Source organism: Botryllus schlosseri, chromosome 16 (genome assembly GCF_051294905.1).
Source record: "Botryllus schlosseri isolate E-star chromosome 16, Bs_hap1, whole genome shotgun sequence".
In the NCBI taxonomy this organism is placed as follows: domain Eukaryota; kingdom Metazoa; phylum Chordata; class Ascidiacea; order Stolidobranchia; family Styelidae; genus Botryllus; species Botryllus schlosseri.
In genome coordinates, this window is record NC_137251.1 from 17537963 (window position 1) to 17557975 (window position 20013).

The following is a 20013-nucleotide window of genomic DNA, read 5'->3' on the forward strand; positions in this document are numbered from 1 at the left end:
TCCCTCAGTGGGCGATTTTGAGAAACAAGGGGGAGAAAATACCGAAGGGGCGATAGGGGCGAAAATATTAGAACGTCCTGTGAGATATATTTAATCAACACGGCCAGCCAAAAAAGTGCACGCGAAGACGGCTTATTCTGGATATGACGTGGAAGCCGAGCCGACTAACAAAAAAACAGGTCAACTCAACGGAAAGTAGACCCGAAAACCGGTTTAGCGAGCACATACTCGGAAAATGACCTTATTTTAGTCAATTCACCAGCGATTAGAGTTAGGTGAATAACTTGCCCCTATATATATGTCCTCTATTTCGCATTCGGGAGCTATTAGTCGAAATACTTGAGAACCACTGGTTAGCAGCCTGTATCTTGAACTATATCGCTCTTCCACCATTCAAGTGGGTCGTCTTTTCGCCTATTCAATAACGGTTCTTTGAGAGGTATTGTACGTCGCGACTCGGCAGGTTGGGAGTTGGCCGTTGGATAGAGATGCTATTGTATGGAGCGTAGGCTAGGGTTGCCATACGTCCCGACATTCCCGGACATGTCCGGAATTTCACTGTAAAAACTGCGTCCGGGAGGAATTTCTAAAATATGCCTAAATGTCCGGAATTTTAAATACTCGATGTAAGCTAATAATTTTTTCGTAAAGAAATATAAACAAGATTATTTTTGGGCAGATTTATGCTACATGAAATTTTTCTTGGCGCTGCGCGCGATTTAGCATAATGTATATTGGTTTCAATATGGGGACTACACTCATTTACAAAAAGAAATCTGATTGTAATCGCAATTACAAGATAACGGTTTATTCATAGAGTCAGTTTAGGGCAGGCCGTTTGGATGCTTTATTCAATGATGGTGGTTCTAAACCTGTGGGTAGTTTGCCTTTATTATGGGGATCGCGAAGACGTTGAACGTAATTAGCTTCCAAAATAAGCCGTGAGTAGCCTAAGTAAGTCTGGGCAAATGTGCCGACCTTTATTTAGTAATCATTAGGGATGGTGTGAACGTGAGGTTCACGTTCGCGTTCTGTGTGTGAACCTCGGAAATTTAGAGGTTCGCGTTCACAACAGAACCTCGGTAGGTTCTGCGCTGTGAACCTTTTTGGTAAATTGTAATTTGCACTTCATTATAAGATCTTTGGTTCAAACTTATTGCATTTCAACTGCAGGTCACTCTATGCATGGCGCTGGTAGCATAAAAAATCAACACTAAACGAGCATGCACCTTGACAACCTCAAAGGTTTTACTTGCTTTTTTTATACAAAAACTTTCTCGAAATATCCAGCTTTCCGTTTGTGAATATTTAGTGACTCTCTGCTGTGAGCTTGACCCGCAATCACACAACATCACGAGCGATATACGTAGTCAGCGAATGGTGCTTATGCAACTAATCAATGACATTGATATCGTTTTCTGACGTAAAAATCGAACGGGCGTACGGGGTCAATCTTGACTTCATATCTTTACTGCATCATTAAAACCAAATCCGTGCGATTAAGGTGCTAGCTACTGCTGTGTTTACCTTGTTGTTTGCGGTAACGGTAGCGAGTATAGAAACCCGTTTTACACTCTGCGCAATATCAATGTAGCAATACTCAGACTCCGAAGTCCGAACACATTGTCCGGTCTGGCTAAGACCGTTAAGGCGTAAGCTTATATTCCCTAGTAAGTTCTCGTCGAAATTGTTGGCAAAGCGACAGAATGTATTGATTTTATGCGATTATTATATCCTTTGATTACCGCAGTTGATACATTTAGCGACGTTTAGTACGCCAATAGGCTATGTACTTCTGCAATGTGACATTATGTGGCCCGAGTTTTCGCTAGGTATCGTGTATATTAATATAGGCTATCACTTCATTGAAAGACGGGGTTAGAATTAGCAATATGACGTCACGTGACGTCGAGAGGTTCACGTTCGTGTTCACACAGAACCTTTCAAAAAGGTTCGCGTTCACACGAACCTGAGCCTTTCAGAGGTTCACACCATCCCTAGTAATCATAATCAGCTCATCGAATTTTGAGCTGGGCCACGGCACATTTTCAAATTGGAAATGGAGTGGCGACGATAAAAGGTTGGAAACCACCGGATGTGCGGTGTTTATATAGCTAAGTGGTGCAGTGCGGACCGGCATTAGGCTGATAAGTATTCTTATCGGCGTGACATGAACATGACTTAGCGATGTACGATTACGCTCCTTGTATTTTCAAAGTCATCATCCCCCACCAGCTCTAGTAATATATGGAAGAACCAATATTATTGACACAATTCTTTCAAATGATTCAACGACCAGATGCATATAGTAAGACCCCAGAAGTTGTATCGAATACCTTACGGGGGGGGCGAGATCAGTGTTTATTTGGGCGGGAGGGGCTGAAAAAATGTGACTTCGGCCCTGGTTACAAATCACAATACACAACCATATACTCCTGAACCGGCTCGTGACCACTTCTAGTCGATAGACAAAGCGTTGCTAGTGTGACGTCATTTTGATCGACAAAGTGACAACACCTCCTTTTGAAATTCGCTAGTGGGCGCTGAAGAGCGTCCGGAATTTGTGAGACAAAAATATGGCAACCCTGGCGTAGGCCTACTGTTGTCGGATGACCTGCTAAGCCTGTAATTCCAACGTAAGTTGTGGATTACATATATCCTTTATTAGCAATGGCGGACACCTGATCTTCCCTTAGTCCTTGATCTGACAGCTCAACGATTCTTGCTACGGCAATTGCCTCAGATTTATGTATTGGTCGAATTAATCTGAACGGTAGAATCAGCGCCGTAACTGCCGCACCACAAACCCCCAATTGGGGGGGGGCGAACTCGAAGGGAGCCCAAAATCATTTCGTGAATTAGCATAAATTTTAGAGTATTTTCTTTTAATTTATGCAACTTTTTCTAAAAAAAATTCGCGCTACGCGCAATTTCAAGTCGCCAAATATCTTGATTATTGAGTATTTTTTCCCAAGAAAAAATAGGCCTACGCAAGATTTATAGAAATGGGCATATCGGCGTTGGCCATTACCGTGCCACGATGCACCAGGACATACACCTCACTCAGCTCTGCCGGTAAATATGATTACGTGAACAGTGAGGACAAGAAATTGATAGCAATATATGTATGCATTTCCCGATCTTATTGACCGATTTTATTATAAATTATCGAAAATTTTCGCGCTTCGCGCTGGCTCACTAAACAGTACCACCATAATTTCGTGGAAGATGCGAACGACGTGATGGGGGTTGCTTTATCTCCCAATTGGAGCCCAAGACTCAAGTTTTTTTTGGGGGGTGGGGACAAAGTGCTGTTTCGTTCCTGCCAACGGGTATACACCGGGAGATGTTTAACTATTATTGAGGGGTCCTACCTTTTCTAACACACCTCACTCAACTCTACCGGTAGATCAGATTACGAGAGCAGAGAGAGGATAAAAATTGATAACAATATATATGCAATTTCCGATGATATTGACCGATTCGGTCATGAATTATAGAAATTTCTCGCGCTTTGCGCGATTAGGCAAGCAAATCCGACTCACTTAACGGACACCCAATGTATATGAGAAGTAGCGGCAAACAGCGTTTAGCCCGGGTCGTATGCATTACCGGTATTTGCTACAGAAAAGAAGAGGTTAACATGCCCTACCTATACCTTTACCACCCCTGACGACGTGAGGTGCTATGGTAGAGTTGCTTTGGACTGAGTCAATATGACAACAGTAGCTGTAAACGACTATGGTAAACGACTATGGTCGTATCGCATCTCCGTCTCTATGGTAAACGACTATGGTCGTATCGCATCTCCGTCTCTATGGTAAACGACTATGGTCGTATCGCATCTCCGTCGCCAAAGCATCTCGATGGTACAGGCGAAAAAGAATATCCTACATCTTTTTCTACACCAAAAACACTCATACGTATTGTGATGACCTTTATTTCTCAGAGTAACCAAGGCTTTTATTAACTGAAAACGAGCACTATACGCAACACAGCTAGGCCAGCAACTATAAGGTATCAAGAAATGACAAATTAGGAGCGAGACAATATACAGAGTAAACGACAGGTAATCAAGTAATAATTGGTTTAACTAAATGTAAAGGACGAGACAATCGCGCACATGAATTCACCACAATCTCCCCACCCGAGAAGAAATCGTACAATACGTACAAGGAATTGGCAATTGGCTAGGCTTACCATACGTCCTCTTTTAAGAGGATTTGTCCTCTTTTTTGACTTTTTTGAAAGTGTCCTCGGAGGACGCCCTTTTGCCCTCTTTTTTGAGATTTTGTCCTCTTTTTTGAAAATTTAGGTCAGATTTAGATCAAATTGCGAGCGATATGCCCCGCAAATTAGCCGAGAAGTGACGCTCCGGCGGGTATTTCGGAGGGAAAAGCGGTGATTTTAGCTCTGAGCTAATTTTTTTTTTTTTTTTTCAGTCATCCACCTGGCAATGTGGAGAGAAAAACGTTATTTTGAGCTGTGAGCGGAAGTGATGAACTTTTTTTTTTTTTTTTAGTCAACCGATCACGAAGTGGAAAAAATTTACCGGTTTTTGAGAATTCTTCTCCAGTTTTGCATGTCTGAAAAAGTGTCCTCTTTTTACATTTCCAAAATATGGTAAGCCTACAATTGGCTCAATATCGAAAACGATCGGGAGCTTTACGGATTCTGGTAGACCGGCGTCAAGGCGTACTATCATTACATTCAGCCGTCTGCGGGTTGTCTTGGTCCAATACGACTTCTGGAGCAGTAGATGAGTTAGAGTTACGCTGATCACAAGCAGGGCTTTGGAGCCGGAGCCGGAGCCCGGAGCCGGAGCCCCGGAGCCGTGCAATTTTACCGGAGCTGGAGCCGGAGCCGGAGCTCTACTTAAAATTCAACCGGAGCCGGAGCCGGAGCTGGAGCCAGTTATTTGAGGGGTAGCTCCGGCTCCGACGTATTTCATAAGATGTTATTATATATGCAACAACCATATCTGCTGAGTTCAGATAATTCAACAGCAGGCCATCGCGAAATTAGGAATCTTTTCCTCTTTGGCGCTACCTTTTCTGACTAACCATATGTTCCTTGGGATTTAACAGCAGAGCAGTCATATGTTCAATGTTCAATTTTCATACATGAGTGCCGAACCTCGGTATGCTAAATATGCCTATGAATATTGTGGGTATTCGGCATACCCGCAATTTTATCACCAGCACAACCTTGTTGGCCAATTGTACGGTTCGAAAATAATGATCACTATGTATAATGCGAAATGGGAGAGAGGATAAAAACGTGATTTTGTTGCACATGTAGATATGATGAGCACGAGCCGAGAAATTCCATCTCATCGTTGCTATGAATCGGATGAGCAAATACTCGTTCTTTCGTGATAGCTCTTTAATCGGGCCGCGAAATTGGACAGTGTTATTGTGTATGCAATTATACATGCGAATTGGAATTCATTACTGCGCATGATCGTCATTCACTCCAGTGAGGATTTTCGAGCGTAAATAGGGGATGGCAGAAGAGTAGCCCAAAACGCCATTGCACTCAGCAAACAATTGTCGCGGTGCGAGCTACTCAATGCGATGTCAGGACTCAATGGTATTTTATGTTGGAGACAAATTACTGATTTGAATCGCGATTTCTAATTTGTAATCATCTGTTTCGTAAATTCATTCTTGATGTCTGCTTGATACTCCAGTATTCTCGCATTATCGCGCACTGTGACTTGTAAATGTGCATTGTGCAATGTGCTTACGGCATAGTTTAATTCGATTATCCGATTCGTTTAAACGGGAAAATATTATATTCCGATAAACTTGATCGACACCGGATGGACTGGTAACGAGCGCACCAGTACCGAACGTCAAACCATTGGTCATTTGAACAATTTGGTACAAAATCGAATTTCTATTGATGATGTCGTGATATCCGCCCACATTGCTCTTACCACAGTTACAGTTGAATAATATAATCGCACATTTAAAGATTGAATTGAGCTGTATGGCTTAATGTTAACGAGTGCAGTGCCAGTGTTAAAACGCCCCATCAGAATTTTAATGCTGTACACAGCAATGGCATGGAATAAGTGCGTTCTAGTGCAACTGTGATGTTATCGACAATTGCCAAGTATTCATTATGACTTCACAAGCCGGCACGCCGACACCCATGTCTTTGTTGCTGCATCCGATGTTACTGACGGCTGACAGACTCTAGATTACTATAGATAACTAACCTACGGGTAAATTAGTAATCTATATAGACCAGGGGGGCCAACCTTTTCGGCTAAAGGGCCACATGAAATTGACGAACGAGTGCGCGTAAAATTTTCAAAGTTAGTATTAATATTACTTGGGTATATTGTGGGTAGACTGTATACCGCTTTCTGGGCTCAGTTTGCAAGGACAGGACTATTCGGCATCTGGACATATCGATATCGAAGATTTCCGCTAATATACGACAATCATTTTTTGCCTACATTTCATCGTCGACGATCTTTCTGCGAGCGCGAACTCGAGAAGACTTTCTCTCGTAATTGCGAATACAGTTAGACTCAATCGGCTAAATCAGGCGTTTTTTCATTTTCAGCAGGGGTGGACTACAAAGAAAAAATCTTGTGACTATTAAACACACGAAGCGTGAAGAAAAATTTTACTTACTCTTTTAGTTTATTGTAATGTAAGACGATTTACTAAAAATGTGACTGGACCCTGGATCTGCCAATGCGTCGTAACTGATATTTTAGTCATCAACATCCCAAGTGTTGCAGTCAGACAAATCATATTTTTGGGTGGCCTTGCAAGTTCACAATCTGAGCAATTCAATTTCGATAATATAATAGGATTTCGATAATATCATGGAAAGTTAGCTCGCGGGCTACTCAAAACCTTCTCACGGGCCACATATGGCCCGGGGGCCGCGGGTTACCCCCCCCTGATATAGACAAACACCTTCGATAATTTTCTGAGCCGGAGCCGGAGCTGGAACCGGAGCAGTGGTAATAATGCGGCTCCGGAGCTGGAGCCGGAGCTATTGTATGATAGAAGAAAGCTCCGGAGCCGGAGCTGGAGCAATGCAAATTTACGGCTGCTCCGAAGCCCTGATCACAAGGATCGGTGTCGTCAAGTTCGACATGTTCCGTATCGGCTCTTGACTCGATGTCATCTCGGTTCTTCGGATAGGGCGCTAAATCTTTCACCGAAATTCTCGATTCCGTACCATTGCGATAACGGATAGAGGCATAGGCTACTTCGAATTTGCATCCAGCAAATCTACGGGCTCACACAAGGCTTCACCCTTGCTTCTGACGTGCTTGCGTAAGAGAACAGTATCACTTTGAAGCAACCAATCTGGTAAAGATTGCCCGAACGTAGACTTACGAGGGAATGCGAAAAACCTTTCGTGCGGAGTAACATTTGTTGCAGTTCACAGCAATGAACGCACAGAATGAAGAGCATCGGGAAGTACCATTTCCCAGTCATCTTCGCGCATATTCTGAGAGGCCAGCTGAAGCTTGACAGTTCTCCATATCGTTTGGTTCACTCTTTCGCACTGAGTGTTTCCCGTCGGGTGATAAGGCGTTGAATGACTGCTCGCAATCCCCCTTTTCGCAAGGAAGGTCTTCACTTCTCTGGAAAGAAACGACATCCCCCGGTCACTATGGATATAGTTAGCAGCGCCGACAAGTGAGAACAACTGAGACAATCGATTGATTACCGCTCTCGACGACATATCCCTACACGGGTAGGCAAACGGAAAACGACTCAACTCGTCAATGATCATCAAAAGATACTTATTTCTGCCAGCAACGGGGCCTTTGAAATCCACACTCAGTCGCTCCATTGGTTTCGTAGCTTTAATCAACGAGCACTCCTCTGCCGGCCGAAAATAACGAGGCTTGATTCTGGCACACTCCATGCACGATCGGCATTCGGCTTTAACATCATCAATCGAAAAGGGCAGATTTTTAGCCCTGACAAAATGCATAAGCCTCCGAACTCCCGGGTGTCCTAAATTAACATGTGCCTCCCGCAATGCTGAAATAGAATGAACAGAAAATATCCTTGATATAGCATCAGCAGCAAAATTCTGTATTCCAGGACGATGTTCAATTTCATAATCGAATGCACTAAGTTAAGTTTCCACAGTAGAAGCTTTGTGTTTTTAATTTTACTCTTATGACATTTCTTGAAAATGAAGGACAGAGCCTTTTGGTCAGTAACCAACTTGAACCTTTTACCGTGAAGCAGATATCCCCATCTGCGTAAACCTTCTATGATAGCTGCAGCTTCCTTCTCAACGGCCGGATATTTCTGTTCCGTCTCATTGAGCGTTCTAGACGCGAACGCGACCGGCCTACCTTTCTGGCTCAAAACAGCAGCGACAGCAGAGTTTGATGCGTCGCACTCCACAACAAACGGAGAATCATCACATATGTATCCAAGACTGGCTTCCAGCAAACCATCTTTGAGCTTCCGAAAAGCGTTCGACGCCTCCTGTCCCAGTGTATATACCCTCTATTTTCTGTTAGTGGTTTCAACTTTTCTGACAAATTGACAATCCATTTAGAGTAATACGCAAACATACCAATACATCGCTTCATTTCTGCAGCATTTCCAGGTGGTTTCATCTCCATGAGCGGTCGCAGATTTTCAGGATCGGGTCTGATATCACCGTGGGATACGCAGTGGCCAAGAAGTCTGAGCTTTTTCACTGAAAAAACGGATTTTTCTAGGTTCAGTGTTAAATTACTCAATTTTGCAGCTTCCATGAAGGCCTTCAGACGTCTGTCGTGTTCCTCCTGTGATCGCCCAATGATCGTGATGACATCATGATATGCCACCGTACCTTCCAGCTTATTGCGATCGATGAACGTGTCAATGAAACGCTGGAAAGCTAAAACACCATTAAGTCACACCAAATGGAACTCTACGAAACTGATACAGCCGCCCATTCACCTCAAACGCTGTTGGCGGCTTGTCGTCATCCGACAAGGGAATCTGATGGTAGGCGGACTTCAAATCAACAGAGCTATAAACGCTACCTTTCGCTATCTCGTTGACGACCTCGTCAATTTTCGGCAGAGGATATGCGTCAAGATATGTATAACGGTTTATCGTTTGTGAATAGTCCATAACCATCCGTCTTTTATGTCTGTCGCCTTTGGTTACGACAACTTGTGCCCTCCAGGGCGAGGAAGACCTTTCTATTATCCCGGCCCCCAACATTCTCTCAATCTCGGAATTGATGAAAGCTTTATCCTGGCGGGAATAATACCTCGATTTTGTTGCTATGGGTTTGCTATGCGGATCAATAAATCGGAACAGTCTCGGAATCTCGTAGGTTTTAGCAGCGGCGAGGTAGCACTGTCCGACATAGAGTGTATCACGAGGTCCATTAAATTTAAATATCACCTCTTTATGCTGTTCTAGAAACTCGTGTCCCAAGATAACATCGGCGCATAGATTAGAAACGACACCAAAATGAACGTTACGGTAGACGCTTCCGGAAATGTTTATGGACACCGCTACGGAGCCACGCATTTTGGTTACTGCATCTTTTGATGCCAGCCCAACGGTAACATCGCATGGTGCAATCGATAACTTCAGCCGCAGCGCCACCTGATAATCTATATGTAGTTCTCGGCGGCCCCGAATCCAATAGCGCATCCAAGTCATTGCCATCCAAACCAATCGTAATAATTGCACCTTTTAACGAGCTCGGAATCCCAGCCATAAGCGACGCCACACGTCGGCGGTCCGAATCCTTAATAGGTTCGTCGGAATAAAGCGAATCGCAGTATTTCTTGAAATGCCCGATCTTCCCACATCCAAAGCATTCAGCATCCTTCGCGGGACAGAGACTCTTGCGAAAAACATGACGAGTACCACAATAACAGCATTTCTTCAGGTATTTACGAGTCTTCGAGGTTGAAGCAGCAATGGCAGACGGATCTGGTTTGGTATCGAGTGCGTAGTCATTAGCGCTATCCGCACATACTGATACCTTGGCGACCGATGACAACGGCTGCTGGTAGTTTTCAGAGAACTTCTGTGCTATTTCAAGAGTATCAGCAACTTGGATGGCCTTCTGCAGTGTGAGGTCCTCATACTCTAGCAACCTTTGTCGTATACTTGAAGAGCGCAATCCGGTGATCATTGCATTCATCACGGACTCCTCCATGTATTGTGCTGCCGAAATGTCCTTGAATTCGCATTGCTTAGCCAGAGCATGGAGACTCTGAACGTACTCAGATATGGTCTCCGATGGCTGCTGATTCCTTGTGGCTAACTCATGGCGCGCATAGACAAGATTCTTCTTTTTCACGTACAAGCCCTCAAAAAGTTTCATCGCATCCGTAAAGGTCGATTCTTCCTCAACCAGCGAAAAAGATTCAGCCGACAATTACCCTGCCATTATATTGAACCTATCGATCTCTGGGTCACCATCTCTTCTAGCAGCATCGACGGACGTGAGATACGCCTTTATCATGCGCATCCAGTGCTTGAACTCCTGACCAGCATCATCATCCCTCGGCATAGCCTTTAAAACGGGAACGCGAATGAGCGTCTGGTTTGACGCCATAGTAGATCTTTTCAGTTAATAAAATTGTGATGACCTTTATTTCTCAGAGTAACCAAGGCTTTTATTAACTGAAAACGAGCACTATACGCAACACAGCTAGGCCAGCAACTATAAGGTACCAAGAAATGACAAATTAGGAGCGAGACAATATATAGAGGAAAAGACAGGTAATCAAGTATTAATTGGTTTGACTAAATGTAAAGGAAGAGACAATCGCGCACAAGAATTCACCACACGTATATCCTGTACAGCAGAAACTGTAGTCATGAATCCGGATCACCGGGCATTAGAAATCCGGGCCTAGATAATCCGGCACGTCTTCCTGGTCACCAGAACGGGTAACCGGCGGAGGGCGCTGCACGCGTAAATATAAAAGCTCTCTAAAGCGTAATAAGGATAACCGGCAGTGTTGCCAACCTCGCGGTTTTCCCGCGAATTTGGGCTTGTCGTTTCCGCGATTCGCGGTTTATATTCAGGAGTCGCGGGTTGCTTGTTTTTGGGCTTGTTTGATTTTTTAATTTGCTTGTTTTGGGCTTGTTTTTTTAAATAATTATTAAAATTGTTATGATATTTTTAAATGTTTTTCCAGTCGTAGTGTTTGTGTGACAGCTCTACCCTTGAGCCATGGCCGGCCATGGCCTGTTAACAAGTTGTATTTGCAGTTTTTGACACCAATCTTGCAACAATTCAACAAAATCAACAAGCTTTTTCAGTCCTAATCTGGAGATCGTCTAAAAATACAGGATGATCTGTTACTATTCTTTCGCTCGTTGGTGTCAAGGTTTGTGATACCCTCGTACATACCACCATCTGATGAGGGCGTTGTTTCCTTGAATCTAAATGATACATCACTTTTCCTACCATAGGCAGCAGTTGATTTTGGTGCATTATTGTTCACCTCCTCTATTCAAGACTTAATGCTGAATGACACAGTAATTCAGGAGGTAAAAAATCGTTGCTTGGGATTTTTGGTTGAGGGTGCGAAACAAATACTTCTCAGGCTGCCCGAAAATATACGAATTTGGAGATCACAGTCATCTTTCAGCCCTGTTGCTGTGTTGTCCCAAGTAAATCAACCCGTTTCTAGCTTGGCACTTGTTAAGCTCTACAAGGGTGATCTAGGGCTGCTAGACACCCAATACAGAATGATGAATTTGATACAGTGGAATATTGTTGGCGATACTACAGCAGAACAGCTATGGCAAAAACTCAAGGGCGTAGCCAGAAAAAATATTTGGGGGGGGCGAAAAATTCGATGACGTAAATGCCCCCCCCCCTTAAAGATAAGGAAAAAATAGGTAAAATCGATGGACTTGGGCGCTTATTGGATGATTAACACAACATCTGGGGCGATAGTTATATATATTCCACAGACGGATGTGATCAAACGATGACTGTGGAAAACCAGGACGACAACACTTTCGCGCGAAGCGCGAAGAATTGTTTATGGTTAATGAATGAAATTGGTTCATTATATTGGTCTTTGCATATTGTACATAGCCTACGTTTTCATTATCAGATTTGCCGGCAGGGCTGATAGAAGTGATGTCATCAAACATTCAGGGGACAATTAATTATACATCTTGAGCTATATGTTCATACCACACGGCAAGACTAGTTAGAGTTTCTAGAGCAGGGTGGCCAAAGGGCCACATGAGACTTACGAACCATTGCGCGGGCCACTTGAATGTTGATGACCTTTTTTAGTCTTCCGATGGAATCGTACCGGACAATAGGTAACGTTGAAAACAATACTTATATTAATACGCATCAAAATCAATAACAATTATGACATGAAGACTTGGTGTGGATCCCCAACCTAGCCGCGCGAAATATTGTACATTATATAGTCATATACGACGATCTGCGAAAAATGTGGCTGGCCCCTGGCTACGCCAATGCGTCGGAACTCAGAACTGATATTTTAGTCGGCAACATCCCAAATTTCGCGGTCAGGCTAATCAAATTTTAGTTATTCGGTTTTGGTAATTTATTTTTTGATAATACTAGTAATTTCGAGAATTAACCCGCGGGCCTCTCTAACCTTCCGACGGGCCACGGGTTGGCCGCCCCTGTTCTAGAGGGTGGACGCCGGACGGGACAGTTGTCATTTATTGCTGTTACTTCATGACTTGCGTAGAAAGCTGTCACCACTCAAGAGATTGAGCACACGCAAGGTCGTAGCCAGAAAAACAATTTATTTTTATTTTGTTTGGGGTGGGGTGGGGAATCATGACTTTAGGGGAGCTCTCTCGTGGGAACATCTCGCAGAACCGTACATCCTGCCATATAGGCAATTTCATCACTACCCTTTATACATACGATTCTTAGACGCACACACACACACATACCCTATGGAAGCTTCCAGTTGTCAACTATAGCTTATTAGGCGGTCGTTGCACGGATGAGCCCAAATCGCTGACATAAAGTGATGAACAATCAGTGTGAATTTCGGCCCTAGTCGCGCGGAGCGGAATTTTTTTTTTTTGAATAAATGAAAGAATTTGATCAATAATATTGGTACGTCTATATGAGCAAGTGGTGTCCATTCTTATTACTTCGTTGAAGCACGGTTTGTTCGTAACCTCTGGTAGAGATTGACGCTACTTTAAAGATTGAAATCGCTGATACATACCAGACCAAATTAAAAAACACCTTTGATCAGACTCGTTCAATTTCAAATTAGCAATTTTTAACGGGAAGTGGTGATATTTTCCTGTGCCAGTTGTGTTTATGTTGGAGGGGTCTGATTGCAGGGACAGGATCATTCGGCGCCAGCCATTTAAGCACCCGAAAATCTATATCGAAGGCTTCGGAATACATGGGTCGGTTTTATGGTGGTCAATCATTTTGGGAGCGCACTTTGCGGAATAGCATGTAGCATACTTTATATATCTTCGTGTGTCCCGGAACGGAAGTTGCCGGAGCTAACAGTCCCCAACCCCATACTGAACTGACACTCCTACAGACTCAATCAACCCAACGACCTCGGGCTACTCTAGTGTATCTACTGGTACTGTTGTATTCTCATAATTGAGAATGCAGCTAAATTCAATAATAGGTATTTGCGGAATAAATTTTTTTCGTGATACCGATAACCAAATCAAGACATGAACGGTCACTAAATCGCGCGATGCGCGAAGAAAAATTTTAGGTTGCATACATTTGCCCCAAAATACTCTAATATCTATTGATTTTACGAAAATTTTCCAAAAATTTGGGGGGGGCGACCGCCCCTTTCGCCCCCCCCTGGCTACGCCAGTGGCAAAAAGCTTATCAGTACAAAGATGCAAGTGGTGAGCGTGCTTTTGAAGAGCTGTCATTATATGCTTTGGCAATCTTATCATTGCCTTTGAGCAATGCAGATGTTGAGCGAGCTTGCTCCCAAGTCAACATCATCAAATCAAAGCTCCGAAATCGCATGACCAACAAAACACTTGCTGGAATATTACATGTGCGATATGGCATGAGACGGCAAAATGTTTGCTCTGTACCGACTTCAAACCTACGAAATGCATGCTAGTCGGTTTAATGAAAGCATGTATCAGGACACTGTTGATGATGGACAGGAAAATGACATCGTTTCACATGTAAGGCCTGTAGCCTATCTGAGTGAATTGTATTGTTAATACGATGTTTTGCATTATGAAAATTGTTGCTTTTTTTGGGCTTGTCTCGGCCAAAAATTCGCTTGTTTTGGGCTTGTTTTTCAGATTTTTTTGCTTGTTGTAAAATAACCTGGCAACACTGATAACCGGCTATCATAGATTCGACAATGATATCCTTAGCTGTTGTTTGTCGATGTCTTAGCAATTTCAGAGTTGTAGCCACGTGCCGAAGATACTCATCAAATCTAGACTGCGAAAACGAGGTGTATCATTTTCATCATCCGGAGATACAGGAAAATGCGACTCGAGATATGCTTGTGTTCGACAATTTCGTTTCAGAAGAGGAAGAAAACCACCTTCTAAGTGATATTGAACCGAAATGGCGGAGATTACGTTACCAATTCGATCACTGGGATAACGCAATCCAAGGGTACAGGGAGAAGGAAATAAACTCCTGGTCCAACGAAAGTTCGTTGATTTTGAGACGTTTACGGCAGACGGCATTTTCAGACTTAGACACACAACGCAGCCTTGTACATGTTCTTGATTTAGCAGATAATGGTTACATCAAGCCACATATAGATTCAACACGATTTTGCGGCAGAGTTATCGCAGGTTTGAGTCTGCTGTCACCGAGTGTAATGCGTCTTACCGAAAACGCTGATCAATCAAAGTATTTTGATGTTCTGCTAAACCGAAGATCTTTGTATATCATGAAAGACGGGGTACGGTATAATTATAGCCACGAGATATTACCCAACGAATCCTCATACTTTAAAGGTGATTTTATTTTGAAGAAGCGTAGAATTTCAGTTATATGTCGTAGCGAGCCTGACAGTGTTGAGTCTCAGCCTCCTGGCGATCTACTCAACGCACATTTGAGTAACTAAGATTTGTTGTGTATTTTCTTGACTAGGCCTATATACGTATAAATTATTTATTATTGCTTTGAAGATCATATAGGCTTTTCAATGCAAACAATATCATTCTAACGGCTGGACACAATCACTCGAGTAATTGAATCTGAATCGATAATTGATTCTAATGAGTAGGGTAGTGAGAATTGATTTTATGAGTACTGAAATTGTACGCTCCTTCCAAATAGGAGTTAATTTATCAACGAGAATTATATATAGTTTCATTTGTATATTTCGCACACTGGATACCTTTAAAACTCCATTAGTCGTAACTCGGCTTACGTACATGTACAAAGCTATGTTTGTGTATATGACATATCCGTGAAGTCGTGACCAACTGCAGAATTGTCACATGTTGCAATGAAAGAGGTATTGTCGAAAAAGTACCAAATTTTCTTAAGTGTGATGTAGAACTGGTATTACATTATTTGTTGTCGCATAGAAGGTACATATTTGAACTTTTAAGCACCATTCGTAGTGTTATATGCCATCATAATCAGTGATACGCGACTCAGATACTCGTTCCTGCCCAGCAATATTCATTATTGCTGCATCTAACCCTACCTGACGATGGATGTCTGAGAGACTCTAAAACCAAAATCTTATCCGTCCAACTTGATTGATGGGCTCACCGGCTCATGCTTTAGTAGCAGACATAGTCTCGTGTTCAGATCTCGTGTGTTGTATATGGATCATGCTGTAATTTTCTATTGGGCAATTTTTATGATAGAGTCTTAAAGAATGTAGTTTGTGTTTTTGCAATTTTTGACTTGGTAATTGTTCAATAACTCACTCCTGGCACTTGAGAACAGTCAGGTCGACACGCACAATTGCTAACTTTAATCCTAAGCTATAGGACTTAGTTGAGGAATTCTCCTTGTGACGACCAGCAAATGGCAACGTAATCAACTGCTCCGATTCATAGAGACTCCCTCTAATCATCATGGAACTTTTTGTAGCTACTAAATTCTCGAAACTTGACATGAAACGTAGCATGAAAGTACATTTTGCTAAATTGTTGAAATTTTTACGTAGGCCTACAAGTGTAGGGATCAGATTCAGATTTGAAGTGACTTTGTGGGACAGAACTTTGATGTTTATTATAATAGTGTATTCATTCAGTAAATACATTAAAACCAGAAGCTTTGTGTATTTTAAGGTACTGATATTTGAGTAATGAATATATATCATTAAAATGTAGATTCAGATAATTTGCTCCGAAATTTCATTATTTTCTACCTGCCTGCATGACGCGTCTGATATCTATCAACATTTTTAGCAGGTTAGCCTATCACTGCTAATTTTTGACACACTGTGATGTCCCCAAAAGGATTACCCGACCGATGGTTGGATTATAAAGCAATGGGCGAATTGATACGTGATACGCGATTCATATGCATGAAAGTTCCGCTGAAGCCTTCTTTGCTACAGTCGGTACCGGATGACTGTAAATTCAGCTGCGAAAATGCAATCGATATGATGTCTATGAAGGGACGAAAAATCGGACTCGTTATTGATTTAACGTTCACCAAAAGATACTACGACCCGATGTCTTTCAAAAACGAGAATATATTGTATAAAAAGATTTTCATGCCTGGCAGAGTGATACCTAAAAGGGCGCTGATGCACGATTTTTATGACGCTATTGACAGCTTCGAAGAAAACAATCGGCATAATGATGATGTCATATTGGTGCATTGTACACACGGGTTGAACAGAACTGGATATATGGTGTGCAAGTGAGTCACTATACATTCAGCGGTTTTCGTCATACGGTCACGCCCCATATTATATTGTTAAATAAGGATAATTGAAATTGAATGACATCGGTTAGCCGATCATATCGAGTCTGTATCACACTATAGAAGAAATATCAGCATCAACAGTGAGAGATTAAAATGTATCATAGCAGTGGCTTGAAGGCTGTTGATGTAAACGCTGTGAAGTTTGCAAACATTCTCTACGCTAGAAAGTAAATTTATACTCAATTACAAGTAGAATTCGTGACTTTCAAGACATGGTGGATGTAGACAATGAAATGTCAGAAAAGCACTCAAATAGTTTTGAAAAGTAGATTTAGCCGAGGGTTCGCATACTTTTGGCAGAGAATTGGAGGTTGCAACTTTGAAATTGCAAGATGCATCTTAGCGGCTAATGCAAAGTCGCTATAATTATGTGCAATCTTCAAAAATATATTCAACAGTTACTGCGATGGCCGCTTCGTGTGGTTCTCTCGAGTATCCACGTTAAGTGATGCGAGCTCATCTTATCCAAAGGGTAAAAAGGAAGTAGTTTTCCAAAAACTTGGCCCAGTTCAGTAAAAGTGGTCCAAAACACAACCACTTGATGGGTAAACGGTGTAAGCAGGCAAAACCTGCTTGATTACTTTAAAAAAGTGAATGTACATCGTCAGGCTACTGAGCAGTGAACAGCTCTGCATACCAATAGCATGTTGATGTTTCGTTGACTGGCCTTACCAGACATCAAAGACTAATTGCTAGGGCCATTTTTATATGACCTTAAAAAATCAATTATATGACTTTATATTTGGGAAAATATGACTTTATATGACTTTATGCGAAAATCGTGTATTTTTACATGTAACCAACGTCACTCATGTAACTGACGAGTAAAACATGAACAACATAACAGTAATTCACATCCATTTTAATTTTAAACCACTTTTGTAGTACAGTTTCATGTATAGTGTGGAATGTTGGAGTCTTTAAAGGTACTATTTGGATGTAAAAATGACTTTAGTAAGGAAAATGAGCGCTTCACAGACGCAGATGTTTGTTGACACTTCTGCAGTTTTGCATACAGCGCTGGTGAAATGTCTTGTCTTTGTAGCTCCATAATTTGTTTGACATCGTTTTTGTCCAATCGCTTCTTAATGTTATTTTTGAGCTCAAGTGTATCTTTTCCGAAATCAAGGCCATTTAGATCAGCATGAGCCTCTTTGATAGTGTACGTACAACTCCATTTTCAGTATCAAGTTTGAAATATTGTTGTAGTGGAGGCATATTTCTGTTAACTGACTCGTCAACTTTGGATCGTTCACTTAATCTTTGACGCTCTTTACAATAACTCCTTCAGCTTCCCGTGCTTTGACTATTTCTTTCACTTGTGGAAGTCTCTGAACTTCAAATTACGTCCCACTTCAGTGCACAGAAGTAAAACAGATTGTGTAGCAACACAATGCAATTTGTGACCTCATAGGTCTGCGACTGTATTATTATGTAGGCTAACCTTACAGTTTGCCTTTGTTCAATCAGAAATTGCCTTACTTTTTTAGTGCGTAATTGCCTCAATTGACACATTTTATTTAAAGTATACAACAATATGACTTTATAACTCAAATATGACCTAACCAGGAAAATATGACTTTATATGACTTAATAACTTTCTTAATATACCCCATATGGATGCGATTTTTGCGTTAAAATTGATTTCACGACTTACTGATGCATAGAAAAAAATATGACTTTAATGACTTTAAATGGCCCTACTAATTGCATATTCTTCTTCAGATATTTGGTTGAAAGAAAAGGTGTCAAGCCTGAAATAGCTATCAAAGCATTCGAAAAAGCTAGAGGTCACAAAATGGAGAGAGAGCTTTATCTGTGTGATCTGAGAGGCGATACGTTGCCGAATCCAGGAGGCAATTCTACGAATGAATGGAGAAAGACTGAAAGTTATATCCATAATGATGAAACACAATTCGGTGCCTACAATACAGACAGGCATGATCCCTACAGACGAAAAGAAAGACAAAGTGTGTATGGACATGATCATCACCGCTCCTACAATCATATCCCACCACGCAATCTACAGTACACACGGCCCACAGTATATTATCCTCATGAACACCGTCGTGACCCTGTAAGATCATATCATTCTCACGATACATATGACCCATACTATGGTAGGAGTTCAAGAAATCATAGCAATGAGTATTGGTCATCCGCGAGTAGATATGGGGGATATTTTGATGATTACTCCCGCGATCTTTCTGGCTATGATGATTATTCGAGTACACGACGCAATCGTTTTCCGAGAAGGTAACTAATAATCGTGGATAGTGCGTTGAAAACTTCGATATTTGTTTTAGCAAAATCCGAGATGTAAATCTTTATATTTGCAAGATATTTAACTTTCTCGGGCTTATTTGTATTATGTTAGTGTAATTATCGTATTATATAATATGACATGATGGTAATAGAACTATCGAATCGCCATTTAATCATTGGTAAAGGGGGGAAGCTATGGACTATTTGAAGATATGCTTCTGCGTCATTCTTTTGAAAAGTTGACAATTCGTTTATTGTATATAGTTGTTTGGTGTTGCCCATCTTCAGACGTGACAACCAAGTAATGGCCTGTGTTTGGTTCATTTCTTTTTGGCAGCCGAAAAGGTTTTGGGTTGAGTGAGATTGTAATCTCTGTTGCCGACTCTTCCCTACTTTCTGTGACCCGCTTTATCTTGCTTTACTTGTTAGTTATTTGCGTAATGCTGTAGTAGGCTCACTGTGTGTTAGTGCTGTTTGATAAGATTGTCAAGTTGTTTGAAAAGACGCTGCACATCAAACTTGGCTCATTTTCAACCTGTAGAAGCTTAGAAGCATTTTGGATCTATTAAAAAATTAGACAGTTCAAATGTTATTGGTAATCCCAGTAAAATTTGAGGAAGAAATATATTTTTGAACAGCCCTAATGTGCGCGTGTCTCAATATCATGCGATGTACTGATGTTTTTTAGCCAGCTGCACATCAGGTCGATGCGACTGTGTTGCGATCATTTGGATGTATACTATCGCCTCATCCCCTCTATACTAGTTTTTCATTTGTGGGTTGACTACATGTCTATGTTTGCTCCACTCGTTACTTGAAATAAATCTCATCTGAAATGAACGA

The 20013-nt window shown here is 41.8% G+C and overlaps 2 protein-coding genes and 1 long non-coding RNA gene across 3 annotated transcripts in view; 2 read left to right on the forward strand and 1 right to left on the reverse strand.

Moving 5' to 3' along the window:
- Window positions 1-20013, reverse strand: part of LOC145459265 (uncharacterized) — a 167819-nt gene that overhangs the window by 61590 nt on the left and 86216 nt on the right. The gene's annotated exons all lie outside the window — the stretch shown is intronic.
- LOC145459345 (RNA demethylase ALKBH7, mitochondrial-like) lies at window positions 14331-16379 on the forward strand. Its single transcript, XM_080337995.1, has one exon. The coding sequence runs from the start codon at window positions 14351-14353 to the stop codon at window positions 15071-15073; it is 723 nt and encodes a 240-aa protein (XP_080194121.1). The 5' UTR covers window positions 14331-14350; the 3' UTR covers window positions 15074-16379.
- LOC145459343 (RNA/RNP complex-1-interacting phosphatase homolog) lies at window positions 16415-19995 on the forward strand. Its single transcript, XM_080337993.1, has 2 exons — window positions 16415-16839; window positions 18631-19995. Exons 1-2 carry the CDS (start codon window positions 16418-16420, stop codon window positions 19163-19165), a joined length of 957 nt encoding a protein of 318 aa, XP_080194119.1. The 5' UTR covers window positions 16415-16417; the 3' UTR covers window positions 19166-19995.